Below are 27,743 nucleotides of genomic sequence, written 5' to 3'. Positions count from 1 at the left end.
TTCATATAAATGTTTTTGCACATCAAACAAAAAACACATGACATCTTATTAACAATCTGAAAATATATAATAAAAATGTATCATGCAGCAGACAACTCCCTTTTCCCGGTGTCGGACAAAAGTTTTCAGACCGCTCTAAATTGCATTGTGGGTAGCGTAGTACTCTTGTAGGAGCAGTCCACTTGAACACTCCACTCAATTGAATCCTTTGGAACTACAAGTACCAGCTTTGCCCCTGTCTGTGTAGATTTCTGAGGGGCTGTGGCTGGACTGAACCCGCATCCTCCACCACTCCGCTGACACATCGCCCGGTGGATGAGCCTGGACCAGACGCTTTGTCTCGTCTCTCTGTTCGTTGTTGATTGAGTGTTTCGGGGGAAAATGTCTGACGGCGGCGGGGGCGAAGAGAGCTCTGCCACCATGGAGGTGTCCGCTGTGACCGTGCAGACGGTGGCGGATACCTCTGTGTTGCAGAAGCACATCCGTAAGCTCATCCCGCTGCTCCTGGAAGATGGCGGCGAGGTCCCGGCCTCCCTGGAGACCGCCCTGGAGGACAAGAGCTCCGTGGAGCAGATGAGGAAGTTCCTCTCCGACCCTCAGATCCACACCATTCTAGTCGAGAGGTGCACACTCAAAGGTGGGTCTTTCTTTTTAGTCGTAAAAAGCTAGAGAGTCCGATAGGGTAGTGAAGTGAAATCATCAGACAAGTGCAATCAATGTCGCATCTGCATGCTAACCTAGCTTGCTAGCTAGCTGTCAATGTGCAGACAAGGGCTTGTCAGCTGTCAATCAGTCAGCATCCACTTCCTTCCACTGATCATGGTAACAATTCCCTCAGGTGTATAAAACTACATTTGTTGTATACCCTGACATTACAGGCTACAGACAGGAGCTAGTTTTAAACAATACAAGACCCCTTTGTTTGTGTCCCATGTTTTCGCCTTCAGCAGCAACAACGTGAGCTTGTTATGCGAAGTTGTTATGCTTGATTACTGTTACTCAATGGGAGCTTTGTCTCTCTACAACCCCTCATATGATATGGCATGCACGGCAGAATGAGTACTTCTAAAACATGTATGATTATTATCATCCTCATCCTCATTTAGCACTCAACTACAGTGACTTGCAGAAAGCCCCCCCCACCCCCACCCACAGCTATATGAGTAATACATTTTGATTTAGTCCAATGCTAACTATTAACTTGGCTTTGGATCTACAGGGACTGTGTCCATAACGGATGGATGCTGCATTGCAGAGATATAGACAGACTGAGTCTGCAGATGTTTATCTGCCGCAGCAGTGACTTCATCCGGTAGACAGGGTGGCAGGCGCAACCCTTTGGCTCACTTCCTAATGCATCGTCACGTTGCAACTATAGCTATAGGCCTAGTTTTAATCCTTTCCTACCCTCCGAACCATTCCCAGTTCCTGTCTACAACAAGCAGTAGGCTATGATTTGTTGCAGTAACTGAAGTATTAGCAATAGCAAACCAGCCCTCTTTGTCGTGCAAGCTGATCATAGGCTACATAATGTGAATTTAAGTGGGCTCACATGTGTTTGATACCATTCCTCATTCCTTTTCATACATTACAATGAGCCGTCCTCAGATTTCTACCTTCACTAGCCTCCACTCGTTTACGCTGACTGACGTTTTTCGTCCTTTCTCTCTATTTTTCTCAATCAGAGGATGTCGGTGATGAAGGAGAGGAGGAGAAGGAGTGCATCTCCTACAACATCAACATTGACATCCACTATGGGCTCAAGTCCAACAGGTACTGTACAGTCTTAACAGTTCCATCCTAAACACTGAGTCATTCTCAACAACAGTCATGTGATCTGACTGATCTCTCCATTGGGAGATCATGGTGAAAGCCTATTATTCTTCCCCATTCAGATTGGCTTACTGTTATTTCCCTATGTCCCTATGTAACACGTCCATTAACTGTCAGTTCACTCAGCTGTGTGCAAGACAATGACACATTTTCATTTGTTCTCTTTCAGTCTGGCTTTTATCAAGAGGGCAGCAGTCATCGACGCTGACAAGCCCATCTCCACCCAGGTGCGCGTGCTGACCCTGAGTGAGGACTCGCCCTACGAGACGCTGCACTCCTTCATCAGCAACGCCGTCGCTCCCTTCTTCAAGTCCTACATCCGGGAGTCTGGCAAGGCAGACAGGTAACCTCGATGCCGTGCGGTCTGATTAGGGACACAACTAACTTTCATTAGATTAGATTAGATTAGATTTTGTCATTGCACGAAATGTATTTTTTTGCTTTAGGCATAGGGTCAGCCATAGTCAGCACCCCTGGAGCAATTAGTTGTTAAGTGCCTTGCTCAAGGCCACAACGGCATTGGTAGGCACCTTAGATATGATGCAACCCTCCAGTCACCAGCTCTCATGCCGCTCCCTCCTGAGGCAGGGATCGAACCAGCGACCGATTGCTAGCTGGCCTCTCTACAGCTCCCCCCTTTGTTTTCCAGCCAGGTTATCTTCATTGCAGTCGTGTTGCGCAGGTTATCAGATCTCATAACGCTTGGGAGTAGTGTTAGGCATATCGGGAAACAAGTCAATATGATATTGCGATCTGCTGATTTGTGCCACGGGACTGCACCGAGGATGAATTGGCACACAGCCATTGATTCAAAGCTGCTGACTGTTCTGCACAAATACACTAACCAACATGGACAATGAAAGCACTGTTTTGCGTTGCTCATCTGTTATGCCCACTGGGTTGATATCTCAATTCCTTTCTGTATTCCAAGGGATGGCGACAAGATGGCTCCCTCTGTGGAGAAGAAGATTGCGGAGCTGGAGATGGGTCTTCTCCACCTGCAGCAGAACATCGAGATCCCTGAGATCAGCCTGACCATCAACCCCATCATCACCAACATCGCCAAGCAGTTCTACGACCGCGGGGAGAAGCCCAAGGTCACCGACTTCGGAGACAAAGTGGAGGACCCGTCCTTCCTGAACCAGCTGCAGTCTGGAGTCAACCGCTGGATCAGGGAGATCCAGAAGGTAAGGGGGGGATATGGGGAGGGGTGAAGGTGAGAGGGGTGATGGATGACTAATGCGGTTTCAGTGTTTCCCATTAATTACCTAGACTGTGGCGGCCTGCCATAGCAGTCATCATAGTCTGATAACGCCCCCCCTCCCAAACACTGGTGGTTTGGTGTGTGTAGCTGTTTGACATCCTTTTACAGTGGCTTTTGATCTCTAGTGTTGGGGAACTACTTGATTCTTTCACTTCTGTTAAATAAATGTTATCTTTTATTTTCCGTGTGCGTAATATAAATGCACCTCCTTGAGCTGCAAACAAATATATGAAAGGTGCTATACAGTACATTATAGGGCTGCCACAAACGATTATTTTCATAGTCGACTAGTCACCGATTATTTTAACGATTAGTCGACTAATCGGATCATAAATTACAGCAGTGTTTCCTCTACATGCATGCGGACCGCCACGATGGAATTTCCTCCGCCACCATTCAGATTTCTCAACCCCAAAAAAAAAAAAAGATTTAGGCCGCTTTTCAGACCTTCACAGCGCTAGACACACCCACAAGCGCTGAAACTGGACCAGTCCGTGTGTGTCGCGAGTATTGAACTTGAGGCTGCGTTCGTAAATTCGCTCTGAGAGCCCCGGAGCGCACACTGGGTTCAACGTCATAAAGGGACCAAGTCATTTGATTGGACAAGAGGCATTCCGTGAGTGCTGATCAGATTTCCAGAGCGTATTTACGAACGCGCCCTGGCTGTCACCCGAACACCGCGAGCTAGCGTAGTGTAGTGTAGTATAGGATGCGTAGTGTAGTGTAGTGTAGGATGGAGAGAGAGAGGAGAAGCCTCTCTATGTGTTACCTATGTCCAGTGTACTAGAACCACTCTAACAGGAGTGTTTGTCCGTGAATAACACCGGCTATGCCCGGGGTAGAAACACAAGACTATAGCTGGATAAGGTCTACAGGTCTACACGGTCATTTTAAGCCGTCGACCAGCCCTCTACGACCACGGGAAGTCATGTTAAAAGTGAAGATACTTCTGTTAAACTAAGCTAAGCTAAACATCGCTAATCGCTAACTCCCTCCTGGGCTTAAAGTGACAAGTAATAACGTTGTGAAAAAAAACGTCAGATCAGTGTTTTTGTTTTTATTGACAACGGAATTACATGCTGGAATAACATGCAGACACAGACAATAAGAGACACACGGGAGAAGTACAGGAAAACATTTAAATTTTTTGGGCCATCCTCGAGTTCTGAAATTACGTCGTTGTTTTGAGCGCGCGAGCGCGTTTCACGCTGCGCGCGCGCGGTCAGCACTACCCGCCACCATTGTAAAAATTCCTGGAGGAAACACTGTTACAGCTTATCGCACAATTACTCAATCGCTCTTATTTAGCTATCATCTTCTAAATCAGCTTCTAAATTTAGCTTGAAGTTGTTAGTTGTTGTTGTAGGCATGTGCTAACTAAAAATAAAGACAATTAAAATGATTGTTCACTCAAAAATAGATATTTTAATGAACTTTGCAGATTTATTTCTGGCATCACTTGCATGTAATGTAATGTAAAGAGTAGTAGAGGGTGCAAACTGCTGAGTAAAATGAGGTAGGCTAGGCACTAGGCAACCAAAAGAATACAAAAACAAAAATAAATACTTGTACAGAGTACAAAAGTTTTGCTTTGCTTCACTCATCTCATAGTAGAACGCGCCTTCTTAGCACTGTAACGTTAAGACAACATTTTTAGCTATTTGATAAGTATCGCTTTGATGACAACGTAAAATAATGTAAGAAGGCTTTTAACGTAACGATATCGTTAGCCAATAACAAGCTAACTAGCTTACCGAGACGAGCCATCGTCTTCCTCGTCATCTGCCACAACGTGCTTCCTTTTTAGATGCTCGCGCATCATAGACGTGCTGCCATGATAAGCGAGTTCAGCTTTGCAAATTTTACATTTTACATTCTTTTTTTCAACGTTGTGGTTGAAATGCTCCCACACTTTAGAGGTACGAGGACAGGAAGACATTTCTCTGTTTGTTTTTCCGGGGAAGTCACGTGTGCCCCGGATGACCGACACTGCGAATGTACATCAAAGACACTGGGAGACGCTAGCCAGTGGCAGCTTCAGGGAAGAAAAACGAATGCTTATCGAATGAAATGAATGGTCTTTATTGTCATTGATATAGTACAGGTACCAAACAACGAAATTTGGGAGGGGGGGCTCCCCTGGTGCTAGGCAAAAAAAAAAAACGCTTATTTCAGCTCCCAAAAAACATGCGACTACGGCGATTACCAAATATGTCGGCGACGATTTTGGTAGTCGACGTCGTCGTGACTAGTCGACTAATCGTGGCAGCCTTACAGTACAATTATAGTTTATTCATATTGGTCGTAAATGCTCTTGACTTAACTGTTACTTAGCCATTCACTACCCTTTTTCAAATCTTATTTTGTATGGGCTATAATGTAACCCTTTTTTAGTTTGGGTTTTTTACATCAAGAAAACACTTTTTGAAAGGTACAATTCATTCATTATCCTAATGACATGGTGTGCCCCCCTCCCTCCCCTCAGGTGACCAAACTGGACCGGGACCCGGCCTCTGGGACCGCCCTGCAGGAGATCAGCTTCTGGCTGAACCTGGAGCGGGCCCTGAACCGCATCCAGGAGAAGAGGGAGAGCCCAGAGGTGCTGCTCACCCTGGACATCCTGAAGCACGGCAAGCGCTTCCACGCCACCGTCAGCTTCGACACCGACACCGGTGAGTTCTGCACAGTTCCAGCTTTCCCCTGAAGGCTCTGAAGTTGTTTATAGTTTTTTTTCTATATTTTGCAGTTATAAAGTGTGCTTTGACAATCATTTGAAATGTACTTAAAACATTATTATTATTATTATTTTAATCAACGAGAGCCTTTAAGACTGTTGTGATCTTCTTAGATGTTTCTATCCTTTAATATAGTGTGGAGTGTTAATAATAGATTAATAATATATTCCCCCCGCTCCCCCCCCCACTCTACTTTCCCAGGTCTGAAGCAGGCAGTAGAGACGGTCAACGACTACAACCCCCTGATGAAGGACTTCCCCCTCAACGACCTGCTGTCTGCCACTGAGCTGGACAAGATCCGCCAGGCGCTGGTGGCCATCTTCACCCACCTGAGGAAGATCAGGAACACCAAGTACCCCATCCAGCGGGCCCTGAGGCTGGTGGAGGCCATCTCACGAGACCTCAGCTCCCAGCTGCTCAAGGTCCTGGGCACCAGGAAACTCATGCACGTCGCCTACGAGGAGTTTGAGAAGGTGAGTCTACTCGGGGGGGGGGGGGGGGGTTGTCATTGTAATGCATCAAACGAGGGATGGTATCGAACAGATGCCTCCACTGGTCTACTAACTGTACTACACATTTGTTGCCATCTGTATGAGTTTATGCCAACCCTAAGAAGACTGTAGAATCTTCTATATATGTACACACAGAGACACACCCACCTTCACTCTCTCTCTCCCTCTCTCTCTCTCTCTCTCTCTCTCTCTCTCTCTCTCTCTCTCTCTCTCTCTCTCTCTCTCTCATATTAAAAACAAACTCACTTCCATTTAAGTTCATCAGAGCACAGCACACCCTCAAAATGACTCTACAGATCACACCTTTTTTAGTACCACTCACCTGTGTCTCTGTCTCAGGTGATGGTGGCGTGCTTCGAGGTGTTCCAGACCTGGGAGGACGAGTACGAGAAGCTGCAGGTGCTGCTGAGGGACATCGTGAAGAGGAAGAGGGAGGAGAACCTGAAGATGGTGTGGCGCCTCAGCCCCGCCCACAGGAAGCTGCAGGCGCGCCTGGATCACATGAGGCGCTTCAGGAGGCAGCATGAGCAGCTGAGGGCGGTCATCGTACGAGTGCTCAGACCTCAGGTACCGTTAGAAAACGTCAAATCAAATCAAATCGACATCAAACAAGTGTATTTGTTTAGCTTTTTTTCACACAGGTTTGTCACTAAAACCTCCTGTTCCTGTGCATTACTTTTGACAAGAGCTATGTTTATTAAGTAACTTTTAGTTACCAATTAAGTTGACAGGGACGGTTGGACTCCTTGGTGAATGTGTAATTGTCCAATACATTTTCTACCCCTCTGTACCCATACTCATCCACCAATTAAATTGTTCTGATGAGTGTCTTCCCTTGCTGTTATTGGCTCTCTAATTGATGTCATAGCCCATTGCTGAATGTACTCTTCTTCATTGGTGTTTGTAGGTGTAAACCTCTCTTCCTCGTTGGTGTTCGTAGGTGTAAACCTCTCTTCCTCGTTGGTGTTCGTAGGTGTAAACCTCTCTTCCTCGTTGGTGTTTTGTACTGTAGGTCTCTGCCGTGCCCCAGCATGCCCCTGGTGAGATGGTGGAGCCCCCAGACCTGAAGGTGGCCGAGGTCCTGTTTGACGCGGCGGACGCCAACGCCATCGAGGAAGTCAACCTGGCTTACGAGAACGTCAAGGAGGTGGACGGGCTCGACGTGTCCAAGGAAGGCATGGAGGCCTGGGAGGCCGCCATGAAGCGCTACGACGAGCGCATCGACCGCGTGGAGACCCGCATCACCGCCCGCCTCCGCGACCAGCTGGGGACGGCCAAGAACGCCAACGAGATGTTCCGCATCTTCTCCCGCTTCAACGCGCTCTTCGTGCGGCCGCACATCCGCGGGGCCATCCGCGAGTACCAGACGCAGCTCATCCAGCGCGTCAAGGACGACATCGAGTCGCTCCACGACAAGTTCAAGGTCCAGTACCCCCAGAGCCAGGCGTGCAAGATGAGCCACGTCCGCGACCTGCCGCCCGTCTCGGGCTCCATCATCTGGGCCAAGCAGATCGACCGGCAGCTCACCGCCTACATGAAGCGCGTGGAGGACGTGCTGGGGAAAGGCTGGGAGAACCACGTGGAGGGCCTGAAGCTCAAACAGGACGGGGACAGCTTCCGCGCCAAGCTCAACACCCAGGAGATCTTCGACGACTGGGCCCGCAAGGTGCAGCAGCGCAATCTGGGCGTGTCGGGGCGCATCTTCACCATCGAGACCAGCCGGGCACGCGGACGCACGGGGAACATGCTCAAGCTCAAGGTCAACTTCCTGCCCGAGATCATCACGCTCTCCAAGGAAGTCCGCAACCTCAAGTGGCTGAGCTTCCGCGTCCCCCTGGCCATCGTCAACAAGGCCCACCAGGCCAACCAGCTCTACCCCTTCGCCATCTCCCTGATCGAGAGCGTGCGTACGTACGAGCGCACCTGCGAGAAGGTGGAGGAGAGGATCTCCATCTCCTTGCTGGTGGCCGGGCTGAAGAAGGAGGTGCAGGCTCTGGTCACTGAGGGGATCGCCCTGGTCTGGGAGTCCTACAAGCTGGACCCCTACGTGCAGCGTCTGGCCGAGACCGTGTTCAACTTCCAGGAGAAGGTGGGTCGTCTCTCTACGTCTCTCTTTTTAAAGGATAGACTGTAGTTATGTAGCACTTTTCAATGTGCTCAAAGCAGTTTAAGAATGTTACGTTATGTGGGAGTGTTTTGAATCTTGCTCGCCACTAAAAAAACTAAATATTTGTCTCAATCATAAGTTGAAATGGTTTTCGGGGTATTTCGGGGATTTAGTTTGTCACTGTTAAGAATTAGAATTTAGAATTCACGTCTGAGTGTTCTTCTCCTTTGTTCCCCAGGTGGACGACCTCCTGCTGATCGAGGAGAAGATCGACCTGGAGGTGCGCTCTCTGGAGACCTGTATGTACGAGAACAAGATGTTCACGGAGATCCTGAACCGCGTGCAGAAGGCCGTGGACGACCTCAACCTGCACTCCTACTCCAACCTGCCCATCTGGGTCAACAAGCTGGACATTGAGGTTGGTACCGGACAACATCCTGGTTTTTTACCTGTTCATCAGCCGATAGATGGTTTATGCTTGAAAATGGCAATCAATTGAATAAATGTTCAATTAAAGTCCATTAAAAGCTAAATGGGTAATTCAACAAAGGCAAATAGAACAGAGAAAAAAAAGCTAACAAACATGGATTCTTTTTTTCTTCTCCAAGTCACAGTATTCACATTATAGTCAACTTCTTGGCACTTGAGTAAAGCTTTCATGTGCTATCCATCAGAACCAGATGCTTTCTTATGCTGTAAATCCCAAATCAATCGATCAATCAATTTCCTTCCCTTTATCTGCAGATTGAGAGGATCCTGGGGGTCCGTCTGCAGGCGGGTCTGAGGGCCTGGACCCAGGTGCTGCGAGGCCAGATGGAGGACAAGGCCGACGTGGACATGGACACAGAGGCCCCGCAGCTCAGCCACAAGCCTGGGGGAGAACCCAAGATTAAGGTGCGGGGGGGGGGGGGGTTGAACCCAAGCTCAAGGTGCGGGGGGGGGGGGGGGGGGGTTGAACCCAAGATCAAGGTGCGGAGGTAGAACCCAAGATCAAGGTGGGGGGGTAGAACCCAAGATCAAGGTGGGGGGGGGGGGTAGAACCCAAGATCAAGGTGGGGGGGTGGAACCCGAAATCAAAGTGGGGGGGTCGAACCCAAGATCAAAGTGGGGGGGGTAGAACCCAAGATCAAGTTGGGGGGGTATAACCCAAGATCAAGGTGGGGGGGGGGGTAGAACCCAAGATCAAGGTGGGGGGGTGGAACCTGAGATCAAAGTGGGGTGGTAGAACCCAACATCAAGGTGGGGGGGGAGAACCCAAGATCAAGGTGGGGGGGGGGTAGAACCCAAGATCAAGGTGGGGGGGTAGAACCCAACATCAAGGTGGGGGGGGTAGAACCCAAGATCAAGGTGGGGGGGGGGGGGGTTGAACCCAACATCAAGGTGGGGGGGTAGAACCCAAGATCAAGGTGGGGGGGGAGAACCCAAGATCAAGGTGGGGGGGGAGAACCCAAGATCAAGGTGGGGGGGGGGTAGAACCCAAGATCAAGGTGGGGGGGTAGAACCCAACATCAAGGTGGGGGGGGTAGAACCCAAGATCAAGGTGGGGGGGGGGGGGTTGAACCCAACATCAAGGTGGGGGGGTAGAACCCAAGATCAAGGTGGGGGGGTAGAACCCAAGATCAAGGTGGGGGGGGAGAACCCAAGATCAAGGTGGGGGGGTAGAACCCAAGATCAAGGTGGGGGGGTAGAACCCAACATCAAGGTGGGGGGGTAGAACCCAAGATCAAGGTGGGGGGGTAGAACCCAACATCAAGGTGGGGGGGTGGAACCCAAGATCAAGGTGGGGGGGGAGAACCCAACATCAAGGTGGGGGGGTAGAACCCAAGATCAAGGTGGGGGGGTAGAACCCAACATCAAGGTGGGGGGGGAGAACCCAAGATCAAGGTGGGGGGGGAGAACTAGGGATGTCCCGATCCCATTTTTTCACTACCGATACCGATACCTGGGCTTCAGGTATCTGCGATACCGTTACCAATCCGATATTTGTATTTATTGTTTTACTCCTGAATAATAACAAATACTTCCCCAGTATATAGTCCACAACAACAGTTGGCTATTAAAGACTGCCAGCCTTTATTCAAGCAACAAAAACAGTACTCTGCAGTACTCAGTGACCAACTGGTTAAAACAATTTAGACAGCAGCATTCAGCATTGTAGAAAAAAAGAGTTACTGTCTGATTTCTAGTTTTAGTGCCTTCAGGTTTTTATTCTATTTATCTTCTCTTACAAATGGCAAATCAATTATAGGACCCTTTTTAAAAGTGTAGCCTAGTGACGCTGCTGGTGAGACCAGAAATCGAAGGGGTGTCAACAATATCTGGTTTTCTTTTTTTTCAACTCAAGTTTTAAGTACCCAGTCCATATAATAAAAAACTGTTATAATCTGTGGATTGGATATAACTATTCTCGTTTTTCGGACGAAGTGATAATGACTTGTAAACATACTCTCGTTTTAGGACGTGTTCAATAGCAAGGACTGTGTGTTCATCTAGTTATGTGTTTTTAGCATGTCCATGTTCTCTCAGTATGTTGTGATGATATAAAAACGCAGTTAGACGTTCCTAGCGATGTACCGCTGTTAGCCGCTAGCAGCGTTTGTTGTTGTGGTTTGATCAGTCACTTTTCTCCTGTCGCATTCCCATTCGGTGCACCAACATTCAATTTTTTTCCGATTTCAATGTATGACGCATCATTTGAAAGCTTACCATCTGTAGTTTCAGACTATGTAAATAACCAAAAAATTACTAAAGCAAATGGTTTATGATTTCACCAGCTAGCATCATGACATTGTCAGACTCATTACAAACAGGTAGCAACTAGCCAACTCTACTGTTGTCATCACGTGAGTGACAGACAAGACAGATCGGCCACGCAGATCGAAGCCTATTTTTTTTTCTGGTGCGATCTGCGATCCAGCATTCAGGACCAATATCGCAGCGATATCCGATATCGATATCGGATCGGGACATCCCTAGGTAGAACCCAAGATCAAGGTGGAGGGGTAGAATTGCATATTATTATACATTATATATAGAATGGAACGGAATGAGAATCGGTACCAAACACGTGTTTGATCCCATTCACCATTCTCTTCCATGTATTATACTGAGCATCATGGATGTGTGACAGTTTTTTATGACAAGCAGCACTTCATATATAATATTTGTGATTTGTTCCTCTAAGCCAAGTCTATTCTAGAACCTTGTGCACATGTTCCATTTATGTGTGTGTCTTCTATTCTACAACATTGTGCACCTGTTCCATTTGTGTGTGCGTGTGTGTTCTATTCTAGAACGTAGTGCACGAGCTGAGGATCACCAACCAGGTGATCTTCCTGAACCCTCCCATCGAGGACTGCCGCTACAAGCTGTACCAGGAGATGTTCGCCTGGAAGATGGTCATCCTGTCCCTGCCGAGGATCCAGAGCCAGAGATACCAGGTCAGACTCCACCCAGGCTGGGCTCAGTGTTCTGACTGAGGGTGCGTTTGTAAATACGCTCTGAGAGCGCCGGAGCGCACACTGGATTCAACGTCATAGAGCAACCAAGTAATTTGATTGCACAAGAGGCGTTCCAATGAGTGCTGATCAGATTTCCAAAGCGAATTTCCAAGCGCACCCTGAGTGTGCTTGACTTGATTAACTTATATATACATATTCTATTATACTATAACTTCTATCAGCTAGGTTACCACTGTAACATCAAGGTGGGCAAAATAGACATGGGTCATTGAAAGTGTTTGAATTACCCTCTCTTTCTAAAAAAAATTCTAGAGACCATCTAGTGTTCAAGCCTCTCCATTCAAAAGCCTCTCTTTTTAATTGTTGTCTGTGAGCGGAGAGTTCCTATTATATAAATTCTCATCTAGATCTGTCTCAAAGTACTCCGTGTTGGGTCCTTGAATTTGAAGGAATTGTGTCTTGAAAGTCCTTGAAAGGTGCTTGGATTTGATGTTTCAGAAGGTGTGGGAACCCTGTCTTAGTACCGCTTTTTTGGCCCTTGGTCCTAGCATAGATTTGGTTTTATTGTCATGACTGATGTATAAATGTTTCACTTGCTTGGACAGATGTACTTGTTCTAAGTCGCTTTGGATAAAGGCGTCTGCTCATAGTCTTTCAGTGTCTTAAATGAAAACGCATAGATAACTAACATGCCTCTCCCTGGCCGTGGTGTCCAGGTGGGCGTGCACTACGAGCTGTCTGAGGAGGAGAAGTTCTACCGCAACGCCCTGACCCGCATGCCTGACGGCCCGGCGGCTCTGGAGGAGGCCTACAACTCTGTCAAGGGCAACGTCAACGAGGTGGAGCAGTACGTCAAGGTAGGCCTGTCACCCACCCTCAGTTACCCCTGTCATGGTAGGCCTGTCCCCCACACCCAGTAGGCCTGTCCCCCACACCCAGTTACCACCGTCAATGGTATCAGCAGTGACACCTTTTTCCACTGTCAATGGTAGTAGCAGTGATGCACTTTATTTCAACAGCACCTTTCATGCAATCATTTCTTTTTAGTTAATTTTTAATAAGCAACTTGGATAGATAGATCGATAGATAGATAATTAAAATAAATCAGTTGTGATCAAGTGAGATGAGGTGAATCACCTTTTACAATCATAAAAACAGTGAATCACCTGAGTCATCTATCGTAACCCCTCACCTGCGTGTCTGTGTGTGTGTGTGTGCGCGCGCGTGTGTGTTTGCGCTGTGTCTCCCCAGGTGTGGCTCCAGTACCAGTGTCTGTGGGACATGCAGGCTGAGAACATCTACAACCGTCTGGGGGAGGACCTGAACAAGTGGCAGGCTCTGCTGGTGCAGATCCGAAAGGCCCGCGCCACCTTCGACAACGCCGAGACCCGGAAGGAGTTTGGACCCGTGGTCATCGACTACGGCAAGGTAACACACTGGACCATCAAGTACCATCTTGTTCTCCCCCATGCAGTTTAAACTCTCTTCTATTCTACCCCATTCCATCTAGTTCCATTACATTCTAGAACATTCCAACCCGTTCCGTTCCATTCTAGAACATACCATCCAGTTCTATTCCATTCTAGAACATACCATCCAGTTCTATTCCATTCTAGAACATACCATCCAGTTCTATTCCCTTCTAAAACATCCCATCCAGTTCGGTTCCATTCTAGAACATTCCATCCAGTTCTATTCCATTCTACCCCATTCCATCCGGTTCTATTACATTGTACCCCATTCCATCCGGTTCTATTCCATTGTACCCCATTCCATCCAGTTCTATTACATTCTACAGGCCATCCAGTAGTTGCACTCACTTCTTCTTCTCTATGCAATTTTCTGCTCTAGAAGTGAATGTCTATGTGCCTGTTGGTTAAGTGCTGTTATTTGTTGACGCACAGGTCCAGTCCAAGGTGAACCTGAAGTACGACTCGTGGCACAAGGAGGTGCTGAGCAAGTTTGGTCAGATGCTGGGCAACAACATGCAGGACTTCCACTCTCAGATCTCCAAGGTAGGCTCCGTGTCTGTCTGTCTGTCTGCCGTCTGTCTGCAAAGACAAACTCTTGTCATCGGTGTACACAGAGGTTAGAACACTGAAACACCTGCTACCTGTCACTCAACCCTCTCACAAAGGCGCGCTTGCATTGGTCTGCTTGCAAGTGCGTAAGAACCAGAGGAACAGTGAAGTGAATGCTTACCTACAACCTTCACACCTTGTTGCCTTATTAGCAACTGGGCCTGTAGGCGTTCACACACCTGTACTTGTGAAGAAAACAAGTTAACTACCAAGAATGTTTAGCTGGCAGTTGATTGAGTTCCCCCCACATCACTCACAGTTATCCTCTCTCTGTCTCTTTCTCTCTTTGCCTGGTCTCACCTTCTCTGTCTCTCTCTCACTCTCTCTCTCTCTCTCTCTCTCTCTCTCTCTCTCTCTCTCTCTCTCTCTCTCTCTCTCTCTCTTTGTCTCTGGCTGTTTATCCAACCCTGTCTCACCTCTCTCTGGTGTGTTCACTTCACCTGTCTCACCTCTCTCTGGTGTGTTAACCTGTCTCTCCTCTCTCGGACCCTAGTCCCGCCAAGAGCTGGAGCAGCACTCTGTGGACACGGCCAGCACCTCGGACGCCGTCACCTTCATCACCTACGTCCAGACCCTCAAACGCAAGATCAAGCAGTTCGAGAAGAACGTGGATGTAAGTACATTGAACGCCCTCCTTTAGGCCGAGTTCCTGATTTGCCCAGCAGCCATCCAATTATTATTTTTTAGGTTTTTATTTTTATTTTTCATCATGGCAAAACATTTAATAAAATAAATTCCAATCAAAAGGCAAGCCGGAGCAACTGCCATTTTGACACCTATCAACTCATTTCAGATCAATAGACGTGTTTTAGGAGGTATAATAAGCTAAAAACCCATTTGGAGCTTGGTGTTAGGTTGTGTCTATAATACGCCATCATATGTGAAAGACACAGGTTGATCTCTAACCCCTCCTCCCCCGCCCCCCCCCCCCAGATGTTCCGTAACGGCCAGAGGCTGCTGGAGAAGCAGAGGTTCCAGTTCCCCCCCTCCTGGCTCTACATCGACAACATCGAGGGCGAGTGGGGCGCCTTCAGCGACATCATGAAGCGCAAGGACACGGCCATCCAGCAGCAGGTGGCCAACCTGCAGATGAAGATCGTCCAGGAGGACCGTGCCGTGGAGAACCGCACCGTGGACCTGCTCTCCGACTGGGAGAAGACCAAGCCCGTCGGGGTAAGGGAATGGTTTACGTTTCAAAAAATGCCGGTCGAGACCGCTGGCGTTGCTTGTTCGCCGCTTCTCCGCCGAAATCTAGGTGTAATTGCAGTATACAGAGTAGATTGTCCACCTAGATTTAGATTTAGTGATCTAAAAATTATAATATTATATGATGTATAGATATGATGTATAGATATGATAGATATGATATGATCACTTTTCCAAAAATGGGTATTTGACTGAATCTTCCTCTTCTCTGTATATTTGACTGAGTCTTCCTCTTCTCTGTATATTTGACTGGGTCTTCTCTTCTCCTCCGTAGGGGAGCCTGCGGCCAGAGGAGGCCCTCCAGTCCCTCACCATCTACGAGGGGAAGTTCGGCCGCCTGAAGGACGACCGGGAGAAGTGTGCCCGCGCTAAGGAGGCCCTGGAGCTCACGGACACCGGCCTGCTGAGCGGCAGCGAGGAGAGGGTGCAGGTACGGACGTCACACCTTCTACAGGGTTCCCACGGGTCCTTGAAATCCTTGAAAGTTTGTGAATTTGAGAATAATAAATCAAGGTCTTAAAAGTTTTTGAAAATAGACATGGGTCATTGAAAGTGCTTGAATTCCCCTCTCTCTCTCTAAAAAAAATTATATATATTCTTTTTTTTTTTTTACTTCAAACTATGCCATGTTGGGTCCTTGAATTTGAGGGAATTGAGTCTTGAAAGTCCTTGAAAGGTGCTTGAAAGTCCTTCAAAGGTGCTTGAATTTGATGTTTCAGAAGGTGTGGGAACCCTGGGACATCACACCTTCTATTTTAATGTGAAAATAATAATACTTTTTTAAATTAAATTAAAAAGACTGTACTGTATGTACAATTAAAGATATACTATATAAAGAAATGTGTAAACATGTGTAAATCTTTGTAAAACATAAATGTGAGGTCAGTGCTTAACTAGTTGTGTGTTCTTTTGTTGTCCCCTAGGTGGCGCTGGAGGAGCTGCAGGACCTGAAGGGGGTGTGGTCTGAGCTGTCCAAGGTGTGGGAGCAGATCGACCAGATGAAGGAGCAGCCCTGGGTGTCTGTCCAACCACGCAAGGTAACATCCACCAGTCAATCACTTCATCACTTCATCACTTCAAATCAGTGAAAACTTTTATTACAAATGAAATAAATTTAGCATCTCAACACACTCAACAATAAAAGCCTTCTAGGGTTATATCTAATGTGCGTATGTCTGTCTCTCAACTCCAGCTGCGTCAGAGTCTGGATGGTCTCCTGAACCAGCTGAAGAACTTCCCAGCGAGACTGAGGCAGTACGCCTCCTACGAGTTTGTTCAGAGGCTGCTCAAGGGATACATGAAGGTGAGACACTCGTTCTCTCTCTCTCTCTCTCTCTCTCTCTCTCTCTCTCTCTCTCTCTCTCTCTCTCTCTCACAACACTGGTCTGAACGATGGGAAACTTGAAAACAACCTAAGCTGCCATTCAGAACTGTAAAGTACATTTCCTGAACTGTGTCCCCATTCCCCATTTGCGAGATAAAAAAAAGTTACTTGTCAAAGCGCCACTTTGCCCCTCTAAACTGTCGCTTTTTGTGCCCTAAATGCCCCAAATTGCCACTAAACTGTTAAATAGAGCCCCTCTAAACTGTCCCCATCGCCCCCCCCCCCCAGATCAACATGCTGGTGATTGAGCTGAAGTCGGAGGCCCTGAAGGACCGCCACTGGAAGCAGCTGATGAAGCGTCTGCACGTGAACTGGGTCCTGTCGGAGCTGACCCTGGGCCAGGTGTGGGACGTGGACCTGCTGAAGAACGAGATGGTGGTGAAGGACGTGCTGCTGGTGGCCCAGGGAGAGATGGCCCTGGAGGAGTTCCTCAAGCAGGTGAGTCAGTCACGCCTGTCCTCAGACAACTGATGTACCTGCCTAGCCCAGCAGGGTAACAGGGCAGTATAACAGGTGTATAACAACCAAGACAAAGTGAACTAATAGAAGTCATACGGCTCATTCCATGGGATGGTTTGGAGTATGATTGAAGAAAAAAAAAAAAAGCAGATTATAAATTCTCTTTAACTAGCTTTGAGAGTATCCTTCTGAACATGATTGTCTTTACACACACGATACTAATGTTCAAATGTGGTGTACTGAAGATGCGTCTCTCCTGTTGTTCTACAGATCCGAGAGGTGTGGAACTCGTACGAGCTGGACCTGGTGAACTACCAGAACAAGTGCCGTCTGATCCGGGGCTGGGACGACCTCTTCAACAAGGTCAAGGAGCACATCAACAGCGTGTCGGCCATGAAGCTCTCGCCTTACTACAAGGTAGGATGACTTCTCCAAGGAGTTAAAAAAAAAAAAAAAAGTATTTTATCATTATGACATCAGACTAAATATTCTACTTTTTTTTTTGTTACTTCTTCTCGCTTCAAACATGCACACTTTCAACATTAGCCCAAGTCCTGTTGCTGCAGAGATTTGTTTGTAGTCTGTAATAAACAAACTAACAACATGTTATAGCAACAACATCCACAGCCACACAGCCACATCCATCCCTGTGAGGTAACCGATGATTTAACGGTTTTCCTCCTCCCCTGTCAGGTGTTTGAGGAGGACGCCCTGAGCTGGGAGGACAAGCTGAACAGGATCATGGCTCTGTTCGACGTGTGGATCGACGTCCAGCGTCGCTGGGTCTACCTGGAGGGAATCTTCACCGGCAGCGCCGACATCAAACACCTGCTGCCCGTGGAGACGCAGAGATTCTCCAGGTAAGAACACTGAAACACACCTGCTACCTGTAGACACAGAGGTTAGAACACTGAAACACACTGAAATGTTTTTCCATAGATGGACATAAGATTGTTTTTCAGGTGAGAGTCAAGTCAAAATGACATTATCTGACTGCATTGCCCACAGCAACCCAATATACAATTAGAATGATGTTATAAATTGATATGGATCAAGAGAGGGAGAGGAGGAGGAGAGAGAGCAGGATGGAGAGCAGGATGGAGTCAGCACACCAAAGAGACAGCAAGAACCAGGTGAGAAAGTGGACAGGTAGTCAAGACCACAAGTAGCCTTGAGAACCTATGGTTCTGGTGCAGCACCCTCAGCACCCCCCTTCATAATAGGATGTAATAAACGTTTGACACAGGTTAGAACACTGAAACACCTGCTACCTGTAGAACACTGAAACACCTGCTACCTGTAGACAGAGGTTAGAACACTGAAACACCTGCTACCTGTAGACACAGAGTTTAGAACACTGAAACACCTTCTACCTGTAGACACAGAGGTTAGAACACTGAAACACACCTGCTACCTGTAGAACACTGAAACACCTGCTACCTGTAGACAGAGGTTAGAACACTGAAACACCTGCTACCTGTAGACACAGAGGTTAGAACACTGAAACACACCTGCTACCTGTAGACACAGAGGTTAGAACACTGAAACACCTGCTACCTGTAGAACACTGAAACACCTGCTACCTGTAGACACAGAGGTTAGAACACTGAAACACACCTGCTACATCTAGACACAGAGGTTAGAACACTGAAACACCTGCTACCTGTAGAACACTGAAACACCTGCTACCTGTAGACACAGAGGTTAGAACACTGAAACACCTGCTACCTGTAGAACACTGAAACACCTGCTACCTGTAGACACAGAGGTTAGAACACTGAAACACCTGCTACCTGTAGACACAGAGGTTAGAACACTGAAACGCCTGCTACCTGTAGACACAGAGGTTAGAACACTGAAACACCTGCTACCTGTAGAACACTGAAACACCTGCTACCTGTAGACACAGAGGTTAGAACACTGAAACACACCTGCTACCTGTAGACACAGAGGTTAGAACACTGAAACACCTGCTACCTGTAGACACAGTGGTTAGAACACTGAAACACCTGCTACCTGTAGACACAGAGGTTAGAACACTGAAACACACCTGCTACCTGTCACTCAACCCTCTCACAAAGGCGCACTTGCATTGGTCTGCTTGCAAGTGCGTAAGAACCAGAGGAACAGTGAAGTGAATGCTTACCTACAACCTTTACACCTTGTTGCTTTATTAGCAACTGGGCCTGTAGGCGTTCACACACCTGTACTTGTGAAGAAAACAAGTTAACTACCAAGAATGTTTAGCTGGCAGTTGATTGAGTTCCCCCCACATCACTCACAGTTATCCTTTCTCTCTCTCTCTCTGTCTCTCTGTCTCTCTCTCTCTCTCTCTCTCTCTCTCTTTCTCTCTCTCTCTCTCTCTCTCTCTCTCTCTCTCTCTCTCTCTCTCTCTCTCTCTCTCTCTCTTTCTGTCTCCTTCTGTCCTTTTCTTTCGCCCCTCCAGCATCAGTACAGAGTTCCTGGCCCTGATGAAGAAGGTGACCAAGTCCCCCCTGGTGATGGACGTGTTGAACATCCAGGGCGTGCAGCGGTCTCTGGAGAGGCTGGCCGACCTGCTGGGGAAGATCCAGAAGGCCCTGGGAGAATACCTGGAGAGAGAGAGGTCCTCCTTCCCCAGGTGAGAGGACACACCTGGGTGTCACCTGGAGACAGGTGGACATCCACACAGACACGCACTCTACTTTTGGTGTCTGAACACATGGAGAGACCAGCGATAAAAGGAAATATCTAACCACAGACTTAGTCCGCCACTTTCAATTGATGATTTTTCATCCATTCACATTTATTTCGTCACCTTCTTAAAATAACGACTTACGTAACTTTTGAGGAAAATTATGTTTTTGCCTAAATATCATATATTCTAGATTTGGTTCAGTTTATTCTGTTTTTTATCGCAAAACTCTGACAATATGACTTAAGCCATTCTTTTAAGAAGGTGACAAATTATTAATTCATAATAATTCATCACCTTCCATGTTGACACACTCGCATTCACTCAGTCATTCATTCACTCACTCACTCACACATTAATTCACTGACATTTTACACACCCCTTTATGCTTCATCACTCCATTCATTAACGACCCTCCCCCTTTTTTACCAGGTTCTACTTTGTGGGAGACGAGGACCTGCTGGAGATCATCGGCAACAGCAAGAACGTGGCCAAGCTCCAGAAGCACTTCAAGAAGATGTTCGCCGGCGTGTCGAGCATCCTGCTCAACGAGGAGAACACGGTGGTCCTGGGCATCTGCTCCCGTGAGGGAGAGGAGGTGGTCTACAAGAGCCCCGTGTCGATCGAAGAGCACCCCAAGATCAACGACTGGCTGACTCTGACGGAGAAGGAGATGAGGGTCACCCTGGCCAAGCTGCTGGCCGAGTCGGTCACCGAGATGGTGGCCTTCAACAAGGGCGACTCCATCGACCTCACCCACTACATCAACTGGATCGACAGCTACCAGGTAGCCTTGATGCGCTTGAAGTGACCCCGCTTTTTCCCCTTGTACTGTGTCCCCTAAAACTGCTATTGCCCCCCCTTGTACTGTTTCTCTGTTTCTCCAGTGTCTATATAAAAAATAAAATAAAATTAAAACTAGGTTTAGGTGATAGAAGAAGACTTTTCCTTCTATCACAGAGACTGCCAATGGCCCCTGGCCTGAGCTGGATTATTCTTCCTGCTACGACTGGTGAATTGATGATTCACTTGCTTAGTCAAATGTATTGATTGTAAGTCGCTTTTGATTTCTGACGGAATTTAAGCCTAAGAGAGTTGCTGATGTGTTTTTGAATACACTACACACACACACACACACACACACACACACAGTGCTGCTCCACAACTAGAGACGTCATGTTCACAGTGGTATAAAAGTCGTCAGCAATTGAAGCCAAAGAAACTCACCACAAGTCATCAGTGGGTCGTAAAAAAAAAAACTGCTGTGAATCTTATATCACCTGTAAGGTGCTTAGATCACATTACTTCAAACTCCCCTCTCTCACCTCTCTCCCTCCCTCCCTCCCCTCCCCTCCCTCCCTCCCTCCCTCCCTCTCTCCCCTCCCTCTCCCCTCCCTCTCCCCTCCCCCTCTCCCTCCCTCAGGCTCAGCTGGTGGTGCTGTCAGCCCAGATCGCCTGGTCAGAGAACGTGGAGAACGCCCTGATCACCATCGCCGGCGGGGGGGACATGTCTCCCATGGCGGGGGTGCAGGCTAACGTGGAGGCCACCCTCAACATCCTGGCCGACACCGTCCTGATGGAGCAGCCCCCGCTGCGCAGGAGGAAACTGGAACACCTGGTGGGTGATGGATGGAGGGGTGGGTGGATGGATGGATGGGTGGATGGATGGATGGATGGAGGGATGGATGGGTGGGTTGGTGGGAGGGTGGATGGATGGATGGATGGATAGTTGGACCGATGGATGTCTGGATGGATGGATTTATTGATTGATTATTTGATCGGTTGCTCTTTGGTCTTCTTGGTACTGAATTGTAATCTGTCACCAATGCACGCAACAATAGTCTTGTACCGAACCTACATGACACAAAAATATGTTGGAAAGTATTTATTTAAATCATTTGTTGTCTGTGTTTCCTCCCCTTCTCCCCCCCCCACCCAACCCCAGATCACAGAGCTGGTGCACCAGAGGGACGTGACCAGGACACTGATCAAGAACAAGATCGACAACCCCAAGTCCTTCGAGTGGCTGAGCCAGATGAGGTTCTACTTCGACCCCAAGCAGACTGACGTTCTCCAGCAGCTGTCTATCCAGATGGCCAACGCCAAGTTCAACTACGGCTTCGAGTACCTGGGCGTGCAGGACAAGCTGGTCCAGACCCCCCTCACCGACCGCTGCTACCTCACCATGACCCAGGCTCTGGAGGCCAGGTTCGGTGGCGCCCCCTTTGGTACGGATGGAGAACTGCCTCACCTATTCTTGTCGTAGTCGTCATATAGGCCGAATCACAACTGACAAATTAATGGAATGTTTAATTTAGCAAAACCGAAGTAACAAAGCGTGTAGTTATTTAATGAAGAAAGATAAAGAGAAGTTAAGTAACTTTGGTTTCTTTAATGTTATGAAAGTGAGAGGAAAAGAATGTTGATCCTCTGTGGTACAGTTGATAGAGCATGGCACTAATAGTGCTTAGGTTGTGGGTTCGACTCCCGCTGGGGCCATATATACTGAAAAATGTATGCATTCACTGCAATGTAAGTCACGTCAGCTAAATGGCATATAATAATATTAACAAATTATAATTAAAAAAAGCTAACCTTAAGCTTAACCGGTGCTGTTTGGATCCCCAGGACCCGCTGGAACTGGAAAGACAGAGTCAGTCAAGGCTCTGGGCCACCAGCTGGGCCGCTTCGTCCTGGTCTTCAACTGTGACGAGACCTTCGACTTCCAGGTAAACACACCTTAACACTAAAACAGCCACGAGGGGTCATTTTGTGAGTAAAGAAAAATGTTATATCTTTGCATTCGATCAAATTCTAGGACCCTCCTTTCATGACTGTTCCTAGATATGTGCGTTCTACCACCCAGTATCCTTACATTTTCAAAATCACATCAGGATAAGCTAATCTAAAGCTATTTTACAGTTTTTCTGTGTAGGAAGCAGGCTAATTTACAAGCGGCCAACTAGTGGTCGTTGTGTGTAAATAGCAGCTTGAGCATTGAAAAGAGGGCTCTTTTAGTAGGTAAAAAGGCACGGCTGTTCTAGTGTTAACAGGCCCCTGTCATTCTCATAGCTAGTCGGAGCCTTAACCGGAGCCTAGTCACATTGAGATCAAAACTTTTAAAATCTTTTTATCTGAGTTCTGGCGAATTCAGTTTCGGTGAATCTTCATTGTCGCAAAACAGCAGCATGCATACAAAATGCAACACAAAACAAAAAGGATATGTTCACGTGAACAAAAAGCAGGAAAACTTCGATTCATTCGATCTTTGTAGGATTGTCTGTCCTTTCCCCCTGGTTCTGACCCGCTCCTGTCTCCTAGGCGATGGGTCGTATCTTCGTGGGTCTGTGCCAGGTGGGCGCCTGGGGCTGCTTCGACGAGTTCAACCGTCTGGAGGAGAGGATGCTGTCTGCCGTGTCCCAGCAGGTCCAGTTCATCCAGGTGGCCCTGAGGGAACACAGCAACCTCAACAGAGACCGCAGTACGTACTACCATACACACTACCTAGTACACCCTACCTAGTACACACTGCACAACAACCTCAACAGAGACCGCAGTACGTACTACCATACACACTACCTAGTACACACTGCACAGCAACCTCAACAGAGACCGCAGTGCGTACTACCATACACACTACCTAGTACACACTGCACAGCAACCTCAACAGAGACCGCAGTACGTACTACCATACACACTACCTAGTACACGCTACCTAGTACCAGGTGGCCCTGAGGGAGCACAGCAACCTCAACAGAGACCGCAGTACGTACTACCATACACACTACCTAGTACACGCTACCTAGTACACACTGCACAGCAACCTCAACAGGGACCGCAGTACGTACTACCATACACACTACCTAGTACACGCTACCTAGTACACACTGCACAGCAACCTCAACAGAGACCGCAGTACGTACTACCGTACGCACTACCTCGTACTACGAGTACGTACGGTCGAGAGAGGACGCTGGTGTTGCTTGTTCGCCGCTTCTCCGCCCGAAATCTTGGTGTAATTGCAGTATACAGAGTAGATTGTCCTACCAAGACACCTAGATTTAGATTTAGTAATCTAAAAAATAATTCTAAAAACGGTCTAAAAAGGACTTAAATTTGACTTGTTGAAACTTGTAGGAACCCTGCCAACCTGTTTTCCTGGCTTTCTTGCAGTGAGGAGGAAGACCTGAATCTAACCCTGACACTGTGTGTCCCCCTCCCCCTCCCCAGGTGCGCCCATCACCTGCGAGCTGCTGAACAAGCAGGTGAAGGTGTCCCCAGACATGGCCATCTTCATCACCATGAACCCCGGTTACGCTGGCCGCTCCAACCTGCCCGACAACCTGAAGGTCCTGTTCCGCAGCCTGGCCATGACCAAGCCCGACCGCCAGCTCATCGCCCAGGTCATGCTCTACTCCCAGGGCTTCCGCACCGCCGAGATCCTGGCCAAGAAGATCGTCCCCTTCTTCAAGTACGTACGGCGGCTACACAGCTACGGGTTGAGGGGGGGTGGGGGGGTGGTGGTGGAAGGACATTTAGAGCCATAAACCTCGCGCCAATCATCAAATAACTATAGATCAGTGTTGAGAAGAATGTTTCGATGTTTATATTTTGTGCGCACAAATTACCATGTTTTAAATATGTCGGCCTCTTCTCCTTCTCCAGGCTGTGTGACGAGCAGCTGTCCTCCCAGAGCCACTACGACTTCGGGCTGCGTGCGCTGAAGAGCGTGCTGATCAGCGCCGGCAACGTGAAGCGGGAGCGCATCCAGAGGATCAAGAAAGGCTTGCGGGAGCGCGGCGAGAACGTGGACGAGAACGAGATCGCCGAGAACCTCCCGGAGCAGGAGGTGAGGAGCTGGTTGAGATGTTATGTTGTTAAAAAAAGCTTTTCAGTAGAACACTAAGGCGAGCGATAAAGTAGTTGATAGAGCCAGCAGGGTAAACTGGAAGCTAACTGAAGTAGGAGAGATGTACTAAAGTCCTCTGTTCCTGTCCTGGGGTAAGGTTTTTATTGAGGAGTTGATTTAGACTTCTCAGTGTTTCGATGTGTCTCAGTTGCCCTAATGACTGTCTGTGTGTGTGTGTGTGTGTGTGTGTGTGTGTGTGTGTCTGTGTGTCTGTGTGTCTCTGTCTGTGTCTCTGTCCGTGTGTGTCTGTGTCTGTCTGTGTGCCTGCCTGCCTGTCTGTCTGTCTGTCTGTGTCTGTCTGTGTCTGTCTGTGTCTGTCTGCCTGTCTGCGTGTCTCTGTCTGTCTGTCCGTCCGTCCGTCCGTGTGTTTGTCCTCTCCCCTCCTCAGATCCTGATCCAGAGTGTGTGTGAGACCATGGTCCCCAAGCTGGTGGCGGAGGACATCCCCCTGCTGTTCAGCCTGCTGTCGGACGTGTTCCCCGGGGTGCAGTACATGCGGGGGGAGATGGACGCGTTGCGGGGGGAGCTGAAGAAGGTCTGCAACGAGATGTACCTCACCTACGGAGACGGGGACGACGTGGGCAGCATGTGGGTGGAGAAGGTACGCCGCTGCGGCTCGGACAGACTGTTGTTGTTGTTGTTGTTGTTGTTATCATAGCCCTAGATGCAGACTCCCAACTCATTGATTTCATATGGTTTCATCCAGAGCCATAGAAAGGTTGTTCAAACTCCGTCCGTCCATCCATGCATCCACACTAAAATAATAGTAATATATATCAAAACCAGGGGCCATGGCAACTACAATGCTAGTAGAGAAACTGTACAGGGGGGTAGTGAGGATGAGGAGGTCTTAAGAAGTCTTCTCACCATCTCCTGAAGTGACCTATCCCTCCTAAACCACCTGGCCTGATCTCAGTTTCAGTGTAATCCCCTGTAATATAAACCCATGTCCCCCTTCCCTCCCTCCGTCCCTCCCTCCTTTCCTCCCTCCCTCCTTACCTCCCTCCTCCGTCCTTCCCTCCCTCCCTCCTTCCTTCCTTCCCTCCCTCCTTCATTCCCTCCATCCTTCCCTCCCTCCTTCCTTCCATCCTTCCTTCCCTCCTTCCCTCCGTCCTCCCCCCCCTCTCCCCCACAGGTCCTGCAGCTGTACCAGATCACCCAGATCAACCACGGCCTGATGATGGTGGGCCCCTCGGGCAGCGGCAAGACCATGGCCTGGAGGGTCCTGCTGAAGGCCCTGGAGAGGCTGGAGGGCCAGGAGGGGGTCGCCCACATCATCGACCCCAAGGCCATCAGCAAGGACCACCTGTACGGAACCCTGGACCCCAACACCCGCGAGTGGACCGACGGACTGTTCACTCACATCCTCCGAAAGTAAGCCAGTGTGGAAACAGTGTGGTGGGCTGGGCCGGGCGGATTTTACAGGGGAGGCTGGCGGAGGTAGAAATCGGGAGGGCAGAGGTTGTTACCGCACGGGACGGAGTGAGGAATGGTCTCACACACACACGATTCCATTCCACGCGTCACAATGAGCCCCCCGTCCTCCGATTTCTACCTCCACCCCAGCCTCCCCCCTATGCTATTAGACAGGGCAGTGTGTGTCAGTCAGGTTGGGTGGTTTTGTTAGAGGCCTCTCCGTCTCATCGGTCGTTTCTCCCCTGTTTCCCAGGATCATCGACAACGTGAGAGGGGAGCTCCAGAAGCGCCAGTGGATCATCTTCGACGGCGACGTGGACCCAGAGTGGGTGGAGAACCTCAACTCGGTCCTGGACGACAACAGGCTGCTCACCCTGCCCAACGGAGAGCGTCTTAGCCTGCCGCCAAACGTACGCACCGCACCCTAGTCTCACACCACAGGACCGCACCCTAGTCTCACACCACAGGACCGCACCCTAGTCTCACACCACAGGACCGCACCCTAGTCTCACACCACAGGACCACACCCTAGTCTCACACCACAGGACCGCACCCTAGTCTCACACCACAGGACCGCACCCTAGTCTCACACCACAGGACCACACCCTCGTCTCACACCACAGGACCGCACCCTCGTCTCACACCACAGGACCGCACCCTAGTCTCACACCACAGGACCGCACCCTAGTCTCACACCACAGGACCGCACCCTAGTCTCACACCACAGGACCACACCCTCGTCTCACACCACAGGACCGCACCCTCGTCTCACACCACAGGACCGCACCCTAGTCTCACACCACAGGACCACACCCTAGTCTCACACCACAGAACCACACCCTAGTCTCACACCACTAGACCACACCCTAGTCTCACACCACAGAACCACACCCTAGTCTCACACGACTGGACCACACCCTAGTCTCACACCACTGGACCACACCCTAGTCTCACACCACAGGACCACACCCTAGTCTCACACCACTGGACCACACCCTAGTCTCACACCACTGGACCACACCCAAGTCTCACACTACTGGACCACACCCTAGTCTCACACTACTGGACCACACCCTAGTCTCACACCACTGGACCACACCCTAGTCTCACACCACTGGACCACACCCTAGTCTCACACCACAGGCCCGAACCAAGCCGGGCTGGGCTGGTCGGGTTAATAATAAGAATAATAAGAATAATATAAAGAAGATTTTTTCTTTTATTGATCCCTGTGGGGAAATGAACTTAAAAAAAGTATTTTATTAAATCACACTTGCAATGGAAAATCTCCATTGACTGCTTTTTAGTCTAGGACTAGGCTTAAGCTTTGTCTGTGAACCCGGCCCATCCTTAGATAAAGATGGATGTCAGGTGTCTCTGAATCCATATGGGCCTCAGAGTTCACCCCTGCGGTGTTTCCCCCCCCCCTCCTCCGTAGGTGCGCATCATGTTCGAGGTGCAGGACCTGAAGTACGCCACCCTGGCCACCGTGTCGCGCTGTGGCATGGTCTGGTTCAGCGAGGACGTCCTCAGCACCGACATGGTCTTCAACCACTTCCTGGCTCGCCTGCGCAGCATCCCATTGGACGAGGGGGAGGACGAGGCTCACCGCATGCACAAGGGCGTGGAGGACGAGACGGACGAGACGGCCTCCCCCATGCTGCAGGTTGGTACATCTCTGTCTCTCTCTCTCTGTCTCTCT

At 48.8% G+C, this 27,743-nt stretch overlaps 1 protein-coding gene across 1 annotated transcript in view; it reads left to right on the top strand.

The window, feature by feature from the left end:
- The first annotated feature begins 356 nt into the window (after positions 1–356).
- The window catches only part of dync1h1 (dynein, cytoplasmic 1, heavy chain 1), a 58,980-nt gene continuing 31,593 nt past the window's right edge, over positions 357–27,743 (top strand). The window contains exons 1-34 of the mRNA XM_080550523.1: positions 357–637; positions 1,686–1,773; positions 2,003–2,176; positions 2,765–3,020; positions 5,583–5,769; positions 6,034–6,305; positions 6,684–6,911; positions 7,357–8,433; positions 8,690–8,869; positions 9,196–9,345; positions 11,745–11,891; positions 12,629–12,769; positions 13,164–13,340; positions 13,817–13,927; positions 14,487–14,606; positions 14,927–15,166; positions 15,474–15,629; positions 16,123–16,236; positions 16,392–16,502; positions 16,812–17,021; positions 17,313–17,459; positions 17,736–17,902; positions 19,489–19,662; positions 20,149–20,503; positions 21,140–21,334; positions 21,662–21,944; positions 22,345–22,445; positions 23,038–23,197; positions 23,947–24,187; positions 24,382–24,565; positions 25,014–25,226; positions 25,761–25,999; positions 26,295–26,451; positions 27,480–27,707. Coding sequence (XP_080406649.1) covers positions 382–637; positions 1,686–1,773; positions 2,003–2,176; positions 2,765–3,020; positions 5,583–5,769; positions 6,034–6,305; positions 6,684–6,911; positions 7,357–8,433; positions 8,690–8,869; positions 9,196–9,345; positions 11,745–11,891; positions 12,629–12,769; positions 13,164–13,340; positions 13,817–13,927; positions 14,487–14,606; positions 14,927–15,166; positions 15,474–15,629; positions 16,123–16,236; positions 16,392–16,502; positions 16,812–17,021; positions 17,313–17,459; positions 17,736–17,902; positions 19,489–19,662; positions 20,149–20,503; positions 21,140–21,334; positions 21,662–21,944; positions 22,345–22,445; positions 23,038–23,197; positions 23,947–24,187; positions 24,382–24,565; positions 25,014–25,226; positions 25,761–25,999; positions 26,295–26,451; positions 27,480–27,707 — 7,239 coding nt within the window. The 5' untranslated portion in view covers positions 357–381. The remainder of the gene's footprint in view (positions 638–1,685; positions 1,774–2,002; positions 2,177–2,764; positions 3,021–5,582; positions 5,770–6,033; positions 6,306–6,683; positions 6,912–7,356; positions 8,434–8,689; positions 8,870–9,195; positions 9,346–11,744; positions 11,892–12,628; positions 12,770–13,163; positions 13,341–13,816; positions 13,928–14,486; positions 14,607–14,926; positions 15,167–15,473; positions 15,630–16,122; positions 16,237–16,391; positions 16,503–16,811; positions 17,022–17,312; positions 17,460–17,735; positions 17,903–19,488; positions 19,663–20,148; positions 20,504–21,139; positions 21,335–21,661; positions 21,945–22,344; positions 22,446–23,037; positions 23,198–23,946; positions 24,188–24,381; positions 24,566–25,013; positions 25,227–25,760; positions 26,000–26,294; positions 26,452–27,479; positions 27,708–27,743) is intronic.

This window comes from Nansenia antarctica (genome assembly GCF_963989245.1).
Source record: "Nansenia antarctica genome assembly, chromosome: 1".
In the NCBI taxonomy this organism is placed as follows: Eukaryota; Metazoa; Chordata; class Actinopteri; order Argentiniformes; family Microstomatidae; genus Nansenia; species Nansenia antarctica.
This window is presented reverse-complemented; position numbering and strand designations above follow the sequence as displayed.